At 35.5% G+C, this 12,512-nt stretch overlaps 1 protein-coding gene across 1 annotated transcript; it reads left to right on the top strand.

Annotated features, from left to right (window-relative positions):
• The first annotated feature begins 9,097 nt into the window (after positions 1-9,097).
• On the top strand, positions 9,098-11,983 carry LOC141633056 (uncharacterized). The gene is made up of 3 exons (XM_074445543.1): positions 9,098-9,334; positions 9,759-9,962; positions 11,583-11,983. Exons 1-3 carry the CDS (start codon positions 9,283-9,285, stop codon positions 11,648-11,650), a joined length of 324 nt encoding a protein of 107 aa, XP_074301644.1. The 5' UTR covers positions 9,098-9,282; the 3' UTR covers positions 11,651-11,983.
• Positions 11,984-12,512: the final 529 nt, after the last annotated feature.

The following is a 12,512-nucleotide window of genomic DNA, read 5'->3' as shown; positions in this document are numbered from 1 at the left end:
ATCTAATGATCTCCACATTCTTATAGAAAATAAATTATTTAAACAAAAATAGTAACATATATAGATTAGTGAAATGTTTTATGTATTAATAACTTGAATGTATATGGAGGCATTTATGTTTATGATTTCTATACACACACTCCAATGATTATTTAGTGATTACATTTTTGATAAAATCGTAACTTATATTTCGTGTAACTACGTAAGATTACACTACATCATCTTAACATAACACTTTAATAAAATAAATTCATCTTTTATCCGTCAGCTTCTTGAATTTTGATGCGAGAATACAAAATAAAAATGTATGAGACCGTAAGTGGGGGAAAATAAATACGATAACTTGAACTATTATGAATTTCTATTATCTGTTTGATAATTTTATACTTATATTAGGATAATTTTATTAAAATATATTTGATCTACTTATATTAGGATAATTTTATTAAAATTTGTTTTAAATACTAAGAAATCTACTTTTATTAGGATAACTTTATTTTTTTAATTTTTTTCGAAATCTACTCTTGTTAGGATTTCTAAAAAAGTTTGACTCTCTAATATCGCTCGAAAATTTTCTGCTTTATATATATGTATTGATTGTTTTTTTTAAAATATGTATTTATAATTTTATATACATGAAAACGTATGAATAAATCAACTACAAAAAATTATAACAATTACTTTTAGAACATTAAAGCAAATTTAATGCAATGCTACGACAAAAGTTACTGATGTTGCCTGGTTGATATAAATGACTTTATATAGCTGAAGCTCCAAACATGATAAGGATTCATATATAAGTCGAAGGAGGCGGATTTGCGGAGGACAACAAGGAATTCAAGGAGACGAAGCGATAAGATAGAGCATCGTACTGAGATGGAAATTGTTGGGGTTGAGTGGAGTATAAAGGAGGAGAAAAAAGAACATACATCGGATGTACTACCTCCAACTTTTTTATTTTTTGAGCATATATGTAATTTTTTTGAGCTTATATTCAAAAACTTTATTTGTTTTTGAGCATATGTGTATTTTTTTGAGCATAATAAAGTTTATAAATTAAATTTTAATATTTTTTCCGTCAAAACACAAATTTAACTAAACTTATATATAATATTTTTGAGTTTTATTGTAATTTTTTAGAGCTGAATGTTTAAGTGAATAAACTAAGAAACTTTATAGTGAAACTCAGAAACTTTAAAACAAAACTCAAAAACTTTTTTATAATGCTCAAAAACTATAGAATTGGAGGTAGTACATCAGATGTATAATCCTCTTACTGAGGAGAGGAGACTTGGCATTTAAGTCAAATTCATAAAATAAAATAATGTATAACTATAATAAAAGCGAGAAAAAAAATATTTATTCTTTTATATATGAGGTAGTCTATGATAGAAGTTGCGTAGAATAATGAATTTAACACAAATATTATAATCCATTTAGATTAAAATGTAAGTTATTAAAATTACTCTTTTCTAAATTTCGTATGTAAATTCGGTTGTACGATAATTTGTGTTTTCTAATCGATCTAACTAAAATTTTGAAGCTAAACCTAGATCATAATAAAATGTAGCATAGGTTTGCAACATAAAATCTCATTGAAGACGACATGTATCTGTCACTTTGGAGTGACGGATACCATTTCTTCTCACAAATGACCCAAATAGAGGGGAGAGGGAAGCACATGGGGGTGCCCCCACTTTGTCCCCCCTATCCGTTTTGTGAGTGACATTACTCGTCACTTGCTCCGACCCGTCTTCAGCAAGACTAACTGGGTTTGCAATTAGTTTATCAGAACATTACTTTTAATTCAGACATGGGTAGAACCAAACAAACAAAGTAACATTGCTAAAATGTTTTAGTTACTACATCATACAAGAAGAGCACTACGATTAGGCCCGTGCATCGCACGGGTATTAAATCTAATTAAACTTAAAATGATGATCACTCAAACTAATCCAATGAATAAAACACCCTAATTCACAAAAATATGAACTTTATATATAACAAACGAAATTAAAAAAAAAATAAAAAAAACACGGTTTCTTGTAACAAACCAGGAAAATCCAACCTGTCATCAGAAATAAATAAAAATTGGATAAAAATAAAAAAATATATCCAAAACAATCACTTAACAGAATTGAACAAATCAAAATTCGATAAAACTAAAATTGGGTATTCCTACTTTCTACAATTTAATCAAATTAACATCACCCACCAACATATACAGACATAAAATTTTGGACCCACATTGAAATTAAAATTCAAAACTGTACTCTTTCCGTCTTCATTTATAATCGAAGGTAAACAAATGTTCAGAACGGGGTTATCTATCTAGATTCTAAACATTAAAATTACAAAACCCAAATCATATCATATCACATAATAATCAAAATCATATAAATATAAATTTCCATACCTTGAGATTTATATAATTTAATTTAAGTAACCCAACCATGCATGATCAACCCACGTAATAATAATATGAAATTTATAAACTTTTTAATAAAAATGTATGAATTTTAAAGAATTAAGTAAAGGGTAACAGAAAAAGGGAGAAAAAATTGATAAGCAAGTGTGAATCTGCGAATTTTATCTCCTTCATTACGTGATTGTGGGGTGATTTTGGGCTTCTTGTGATAATTCATGGAATTTTCTTAATTAATATTTGTTTATTTAATTTTAATTATTTTCCCCCTCTTTACACATAGATACAACAATCTATTAACTTAAATTCGCTAATTACCAAACACTTCTACTGAATCTGCTAATTGAAATATACTAGTCAAACCTGTCAATCAAATCTGTCATTTATAATCTACTTAACCAATCTGATTCTGCTAATATTAATCTGCTGAGTACCAAACAGAGTCTAAGTATAAATTGGTATTTTTGTACCCAAAAAAAATTACTCCGTATAAAAAATTGGTATGCTTTTTGTACTTTTCATATTTTTAATTTTCAAGATCATATGTGATTAGGTTTTTTTAAATATTTTTTTTTTGGTAACAAGGGAACCCGCAACCGCTATTTTTGGTGCGCTTAGGGTAATCCTCGGATATACGCAATAGCGTGCAAACCATGTATATCAGGTAAGTCCCCGAGAGTGACAGACTCGAAATCGAGAAGGCATGGACTCAGACTATAAATACATACTCCACAAGATTGCTCTTGAGGAGGCTTAAACCTCGGTCTCCTGCAAATTTCACCCAAATTTTAACCACTAGACTCCACCCTTGAGGGTTTCATTTTTATAATTCGTGAGGCTTGGATAAAATTCGCTCAATTCTATATTCACATATTTGATTAATTTTATTTTGGCAATTGATATTTGACATAAGTATATAGTATTTTTATCATTAAGGTCCGGGTTTTTTCGGCTTAATTTTAACTTTTATTCAGCTCACTTCAACTCACCTTAGCTCACTCTAGTTCAACTTATTTCAGCTTTATTTATCTCAATAAATTTCAATTCAATTTAGCTCGAATCAGCTTAGTTCAACTCATTTTAACTCAATTCAGTTCAGCCCAAAAGAACATGACCTAAATATACTTCATTGTTCCATTCATTTGATTACCTTTAATAATTTTTGTAAGGACTACTTTAACCAAAGATAAACAAATGATCGGGAGGAAAAGAGTAACATTGATTCTACTCCATAATAATAAACATTTTAAAGTTGAAAACACATGCTTAAATTAGATAAATTTGATTATTATTGTCAGTCAACATAATATTTTGTAAATATTATGTGAATATTTAGTCTCCTAAGTTAGTTGTATTCTATCCTTAGATAGTATATTATATTCTTGCTTATAGCCTTGTATTTAGGTCTTCTGTTGTATCTCTAACTATATATATGAATATCACATAACAAACCCTTCTCAAGGGATTACGATTATTGACATTACCCAACTTCGAAACTGCTCGGAGCATGCTTGAACTCGAAGTTCACCGCAAATCTGCCGTGAAGACACGGCAACTGCCCTCGCTGCTCCCACTGCCTCCCCTGCTGACACCTGGGTTGAACCACCTCCACCAGCCACCTCTGGTCCTCCCCGTCAGTCGCCCAATAACAACAGGTATCACCGTCGCCATAACAATAATAATAATTCTAATTCCAATGGCAATTCTCGACAGGGAACAAATCGTCAAAACAGGGATTCCTCTGTCTCTGCTCCTGCTACCCCCACTGCCCCACCTCTCCAGTGGACCCCTCCGACGGCGTGGCCTTCCCCCTGGACCCCTCCTCCCTGCCCTTATCCAACCTTTCCCGGCTGGGCTCAACCGTGGCCACCATATGCTACCCCTCAGCAACGGCCCCCTTCTTATCATCGTGGCTCCTCATCCCGCACTCATGGCCACGCATATGTTATGGATAACGAGGCACCACAACCCACTGACTTGGCTCAGGCTTTTCAAGCTTTATCGGTTCAGCAGAATGTCGACCCATGGTACATGGATACGGGCGCATCGTCGCATTTGACTTCGGACCTAGGTATGATTTCTGCTCCGTTTAATACGAGTAATATTCGCTCCATTTATGTCGGAAACGGCAATAGTATTCCAGTTATGTGCTCCGGTACTTCCACCATCGAAACCAATACCCGTACTTTACACCTTCACCAAGTCCTTCACACACCAAAAATAATTAAAAATCTGATTTCAGTGCGCCAATTCACCAAAGATAATAACGTAAGTGTTGAATTTGATTCGTTTGGTTTTTCTGTGAAGGATATTCCGACTGGGACACTGATCTTCCGGAGCGATAGTAATGGCGAGCTTTATCCCGTGTCCACCAATTTGTCGCCAAAGCAGCCCAATCCTCCCTCCTCTACGCCTCAAGCTCTCATTGCCCATAGCCACGACACATGGCATTCCCGTCTCGGTCATCCCAGGGTTTCCATTTTGCGTTTATTGAAGTCTAATAAAAACATTGCTTGTAATAAACAATTTGATTCTCAAGTTTGCTCCTCCTGTCAAGTTAGTAAAAGCACTAGACTCCTGTTTCATGACTCGCATTCACAAACTATTGCCCCTTTCGATATAGTCCATAGCGATCTTTGGACGTCACCAATCTCAAGCAAATCTGGGTTTAAATACTACATGGTTTTAGTCGACAATTTCACCCAATTTGTTTGGGTTTATCCCATCAAATTTAAATCGCAAGTCTTTGAAAAATTCCTTCAATTTAATCAATTCGTTATTACCCAATTCAATCGTAAAATTAAAACTTTCCAATGTGATATGGGTCGCGAGTTTGACAATAATAAATTTCAGGACTTTGCTCACAAAAATGGCCTCACTTTTCGTTTTTCATGTCCTCACACATCGTCACAAAATGGAAAATCCGAGCGTATGATAAAACGTTTAAATGCCATCATGCTTGCCCTCTTACATCACGGCTCAGTACCCCCCGAATATTGGGTCGATGCCCTCCATTCCGCCGTTCATCTCCACAATATTCTCCCTACATCCACCCTTCATTTTCAAACCCCAACTTCAGCTCTATACCTCAAACACCCGTCATATGACCATCTCCGTGTTTTTGGGTGTGCTTGCTACCCCAATCTATCCGCCACAATGCCCCACAAACTTGCCCCTCGTTCCGTCAAATGTGTATTTATCGGTTATCCCCCAAATCAGCGTGGCTATCGCTGTCTTGATCTGTCCACGGGCCGTGTCTTAATCTCTCGTCATGTTATCTTTGATGAACAATGTTTCCCTTTCGCGGGTAATCCTCACAACTACACCTTCCTTAAACCCCCTCCTGATGATGATAACCCACTGCTTGTTCAATCCCTCACTGAACCCAGCCCTGCCACTCCCGACAACATCCACCACGATTTCACCCCTTCCCAAATCACCCAAAACTGCCCTTGAGGACCGTAACTGGAAACTAGCTATGAATGACGAATTTACCGCATTACGGAACAATCGTACTTGGGACTTGGTCCCTCGCCCTAATGATGCGCCTATTATTCGTTGTATGTGGTTGTTTCGACATAAATTTCATGCAGATGGCTCTCTTCAGCGATACAAAGCTCGTCTTGTCGCCAATGGCAAGACTCAACAAATTGGAATCGACTGTGACGAAACTTTCAGTCCTGTGGTGAAACCCACCACCATCCGTACCGTCCTCAGTCTCGCCGTCTCCAAATCATGGCCTATTCATCAATTGGATGTTAAAAACGCTTTTTTACACGGGAATTTGGAAGAAACAGTGTATATGCATCAACCACCGGGTTTTGTGGACCCCACTGCTCCTCATCACGTGTGTAAACTCCGTAAGTCCCTTTATGGTCTCAAGCAGGCTCCTCGGGCCTGGTATCATCGGTTTTCCACGTTCATTATGTCTCAAGGGTTCACTAACAGTGTTTGCGATTCCTCCCTGTTCATACACAAAACAGCCAATGCCACTGCATACCTACTCCTATATGTTGATGATATCGTCGGAACCGCGTCATCCACTACTCTTCTTCGGTCCATTATTGCTCGCCTCTCTAATGAATTCGCTATGACCGATCTTGGCACGTTACATCACTTCTTGGGTATAAAGGTTAGTAGGACTTCTCATGGTTTATTTTTATCTCAATCCCAATATGCCAAGGATATTGTTAAACGTGCTAATATGACGACTTGCAAGCCCAGCACGATTCCGGCAGACCCCGGTTCTAAATTAAGTGCCTCATTAGGTCCCTCGGTTGAGGACCCCGCATTATATCGCAGTTTAGCCGGTGCGCTTCAATACCTTACCATTACTCGTCCCGACATCGCTTACGCGGTACAACAAGTCTGCTTGTTTATGCATGATCCCCGAGCGCCCCATCTTCAATTTTTAAAGCGGATTATCCGCTATATTCAGGGCACCCTTGACCACGGTCTCACACTGCGTCCCTCTCGGTCCCACGCTCTAACTGCTTATTCCGACGCCGATTGGGCAGGCTGCCCAGACTCACGCCGTTCAACATCCGGGTATTGTGTGTTCCTTGGTGATAATCTTGTTTCCTGGTCTTCAAAAAGGCAAGCTACTATTTCCAAATCTAGTGCCGAAGCCGAATACCGCGGTGTTGCTAACGCTGTCGCTGAGACCAGCTAGCTACGCAACCTTTTGCTTGAGCTACACATGCCCCTAAAGCGATCTACTATTGTGTTTTGTGATAATATTTCAGCGGTCTATCTTTCGGGAAACCCCGTACAACATCAGCGTACCAAACATGTCGAAATAGACATACATTTTGTCCGTGACAAAGTCAAAATTGGAGAAGTTCGTGTTCTACATGTGCCTTCGGAATATCAATATGCCGATATATTTACTAAAGGCTTGCCTCGACACTTGTTTACTCGGTTTCGTACCAGTTTGAGCGTCCTTCCGCATCCCGCTCCAACTGCGGGGGTGTGTCAGTCAACATAATATTTTGTAAATATTATGTGAATATTTAGTCTCCTAAGTTAGTTGTATTCTATCCTTAGATAGTATATTATATCCTTGCTTATAGCCTTGTATTTAGGTCTTCTGTTGTATCTCTAACTATATATATGAATATCACATAACAAACCCTTCTCAAGGGATTACGATTATTGACAATTATATATTTTTCACTCATGAATATCAACCATTTTACTTTAAATTCGAGGTATATATATAGTTTTAGATACAAAACCGCCGTATATAAGAATTTCTGCGAAAGTGGTAATCACTCAAAAGTCGAAACCATTTCGTTGTCCCTTTAACATCTATGTAATAATGTGGTGGTAATTTAGATTATTTTTTATATATTCGGTTTCGAAATTCAACTATACAAGTATGTTTAATGCTCTTATACGCAAAATTAAGTGTCATTGGCAAACGTAACACTTCAATCGTTTGCTAAAATAGTAAAATAGGAGAGCTTGAAGATAAAGGCTCGTGGGTAAATGTCATTCTCCGATCATCCAATGTGGCTATTATGTGCGTTGCAATTTGACTAAAATGATGACCAAATAATGGATAAAATTTCATATTTAATATTTGCGTAAATGACGAGACTCACGTAGATTTTACAATCTCATTATTGGGGGGCTAATTAGTTTTTATTTGTGACAATTAAATCTAGTAATAAAGTACGTAGATAAGACGAAGAAACGGCTAATAATTTGATATTAAGGGTGTGTTTAGATAGTAAAAGTGGAGGGAAAGGGAGGGGAGGGGGAAGGAGGGAAGAGAAAGGGAGGTAAGGGAAGGGGAGGGCAAATGGGATGTGGGTGTTTGAATATAATTTCCTTCCAAATCTTGCCTATTGTGGAGAGATTTTGATTTACCTTGGAGAAGGGAAAATGAATCCCTCCAAATCTCTCCCCCTCCATTTTTCTCCACCCTTATTTTATATCCAAATAAGAAATTTTAAATCCCTACTTTCCCTCTCTTTCTTTTCCCTCCAAATCTCTCAATCCAAACATTGGATAGCAAAAGTAGAGGGAAAGGGAGGGGAGGGGGAAGGAGGGAAAGGAAAGGGAGAGAAGGGAAGGGGAGGGGGAATGGGGTGTGGATGTTTGGATACAATTTCTCTCCAAATCTTGCCTATTGTGGAGAGACTTTGATTAGGCTCGGAGGAGGGAAATTGGATCCCTCCAAATCTCCCACCCCCCACCCCACCATTTCCCTCCACTCTCACTTGCTATCCAAACAAGGGATTTTAAATCCTCTACTCTCCCTCCCTTTCTTTTCCCTCCAAATCCCCCAATCCAAACACACCCTAAGAGATGTTACAGAAAACAATGAGTTGAATAATAGTTATCGTGTTAAATGCGGTCATTTTTAATTTTCAGCTATTTTTTCAGTTAATTTTACTAAACAGAGTTTTAACTAAGGTAATGAGATGTGTCACATGAAATCTCATTAGCTCACACGAAGATTATATCAAAACAATTAGTCTCTCTTGTGACGGAGTATATCCGTCACAAGGTGAAGACGGGCCAAATCGATACCAAATTGAGTAATGTGGATACTAGTGGGCCATGTGTAACTTATTATTTAATATATTGCATGTTGGGAAAGCAAAAGGAAAAATAATAAAGAAATGGGAAGCTCCCCATATTTCGTCTACTGTCAGACAATAATTCAACCTCAACTTCTCTCATCTCTCATCACTCTCAGTAAACACCATTTTTTTTCACTCTCTCATCACTCTCACTATATCATCTATAATAATAGACATTTTGCCATTAAAAATCGCCATTTTCTCAGTCTTATAGCTTCGAAAGCTCCGTCCATCAACTTAATCTCTTCAATAATTGAATGTTCGATGGGCAAGAAACAAATGGCGATGAGGACACCCCCGAAGAAAAATATGGAAGGTATGATATTATTGAATTTGTTGAATGTTGTTTGTTGTTGAATGTTTTGTCAGAAAAGATAAGGTAAAAAAATGGTTTTTATTGTTAAATATTGTTGATGAACCGTGCATGCATGAGTAGATTTAAAAAAATGCAGTTGTTGAAATTGGTGATTTTAATTTTCTAAAGGATGGTATGGTTAATGTATTTAAAATCAGATCACGTTTTGTTATTAAGGATGGTATCATGAGTGTAATGGGAAAAAAAGTTCAGATCTGGTTTTGTTAGTGTAGTTTAGTATGCAATAATGTCAGGTGAAGTCGGGTTTTGTTTAGAAATTGAAATGGTAGTCAGATTTGTCAGATTTGTTGAGATTAGTGTTATTGAATTTGTTTTTGTTGGTAAAATGAATTAATTAGACGTGTTTTTGTTGGTAAAATGTTAGGGGTTTCATTTAGAGAGCCGATGGAAACAGATGAAAGGGAAGAAAGTGATGCGTCAGACGACATCTCAGAGGATACAAAAAACACTGATGAGGAGGGAGGCAGTGGTGATGGTGGTTTGGCAGAGGTGCTGAATAAAGTGGTGAAAATGGCCGCATTTCTTGGTGCAAAGAAGATAAGCAAGGAAGAGAGGAGCACGGCAGATGGTAAGCTATATATGTGACCATTTTATCGCAAAAAGTGACCACTTTAACTGATAAATGTGACCCTGTCATGTTTGTTAGCTGTAAAATATGACCAATGTGGGTATTAGATGGTAAATTAGTAAACTTGTTTGCATTTGTGATAACATCATAACATATCTATCAATGACATAGTGACATTTGGAAATTGTGACCAATTTATGCAGAAATGTGACCCTATTAATATATACGTGAGATTGTTATCTGCAAAAACAGTGACCAATTTGGGTGATTTGAACTAACATTAACAGGGTAACAGCTATAATTATCACATGGTGACATTTTTGTTATGTGTAAAATGTGACCCTGTTAATATATATGTGAAATTCTTATCTGCAAAATGTGATCAATTGAATTTATAAATGTGGCCATAACATATTTCATATATTTCATATCTTTAAAATGTACCTATGTTTGAGCGTGTTGCACATTTTATTTATGTTTGTTTGAGTTTAAGATGAATCTTAATTTGTTAACATAAATCAGTAAATATGGTGACATATATGTTAGTGTTCAAAATGTGACTACCTTAACTGAGAAATATACCTATGTTTGAGTGTGTTCCACATTATATTTATGTTTCTTTGGATTTAAACTGAATCTTAACCTATTAACATAAATGAGTAAACATGGTCACATATGTGTTGGTGTTTAAAATGTGATCAACTTAGCTGAGAAATGTACCTATGCTTAAGTGTGTTGAACATTATAGAAATGTTTGTTTTGATTAAAATAAATCTTAAGATGTTAACATAAATGAGTAAATATGGTGACATATGTGTTATTGTTGAAAATATGACCACCTTAGCCGAGAAATGTACTTATGTTTAAGTGTGTTGCACATTATATTTATGTTTGTTTGAGTTTAAATGAATCTTAACATGTAAACATATATGAATAAACATGGTGACATATGATTTATGTTCAAATTGTTACTACCTTAGTATCGAAATGTAACCCTGTTTGAAATATTGTCTATTAATTAGAATGTGTGAATGAATGTTATGATGATAACATCTATGAATAAGCATGGTGACATAAGAAAATGCTACCACCTTAGCTGGAAAATGTAACTATTATACGAGTTAAGTGTTTTACCTCAAAACCTCTTAAAAAGGAAACATATATGACAAAAAATGTGACATGGGGGTTTTTGTAGCAATGTTGTAACCTTAGAACGAAATGTAACCATTATACACTATGTTTGTTTGGATTTGAATGAATGTTATAATGAATGATAACATCCAAGAATAAACATGGTGACATATGGTTTGTGTTAAAAATGTAACCACCTTACTCCGAAATGTAACCGTGTTTTAAATGTTGTCATATAAGTTAGTATGTGTGAATGAATGTAACAATGATAACATCTATGCATAAACATGATGACATATGATTTGTGTTAAAAATGTTACCACTTTAGTATCAAAATGTAACCATGTTTGAAATGTTGACGTATTAGTTAGAATGTGTGAATGAATGTTATAATGATAACAATTATGAATAAACATGGTGACATATGATTTGTGTTATAAATGTTACCAGTTTAGTATCGAAATGTAACCTTATTTGAAATGTTGTCAGACCTCAAAGAGAAAGTCAACCGAGCTAACAACAACATCCACCGTCATTTAACTTGGGCATCATGCTAGAGGACATCGGCATTTGGAAATTGCGAGGAGGTACAACTACCGCCACTGAGAATGCACCGTTAGACACCAAGTACAGTCTTGAGTACACCCGTGCTAGAGAGAAACTTGAAGCAACAAACTTAGGCGGTCCTCACAAATAGGGTGTTACCAAGAAAAAGTAAAGAAGGGGGCATGGGCAATTTATGGACTATGATATGTTTAACTGTTAGTTTGTAATACGACTTATGTTTAGTACTTGATGGTTGGTTATAGGATATGTTATTTTGGAACATAATTTTAGTCTCTCATGTCTCAGGGATGTAAGAGATAGTTTGTTTTGTGACCACCTCATTATAAAATGGCATTACTATTTATTTAAATTAAATGTGCAGATTTCTTCTTAACAATATTAAATATGTCACCATAAACGTCTAAATATGTTATAATTCTTAATGAATAGGTGATTACTAAAATTATAACAAATTTTATACATTTAAATTACAAAATGTATGTTAGTTAACTGATGACATACTGATGTGAAATGGTAACATTTAGTTAAACGGGTGACATACTAATGTAAAATTGTAACAATTTAAGCACTTCTGATTACAAAATGTACGTTCACGATGTTATCACAGCCTTGCAGCACTACATAGCATGTACTACCCAAAAAGTTTTCCACCCCAAAAGTGAGATATGGCGTTTTGTTGAATGTGCCACTAACATAGTCGATGTCTCTTTGTTGGGTAAATATGGACACATTGTCAGCATATAAACTTAAAATGTTTAAACATTAACATTTAATGTAACCAGTGAATAGTTAGAATGGTTCCATCTAGTTGTACAATTACAATCTAACTAAAATAGACATCAATGATGTTAT

Source organism: Silene latifolia, chromosome Y, assembly GCF_048544455.1.
Source record: "Silene latifolia isolate original U9 population chromosome Y, ASM4854445v1, whole genome shotgun sequence".
Classification (NCBI taxonomy): Eukaryota; Viridiplantae; Streptophyta; class Magnoliopsida; order Caryophyllales; family Caryophyllaceae; genus Silene; species Silene latifolia.
The sequence above is the reverse complement of the archived record's forward strand: the minus strand, read 5'-3'. Positions and strand labels throughout refer to the sequence as shown.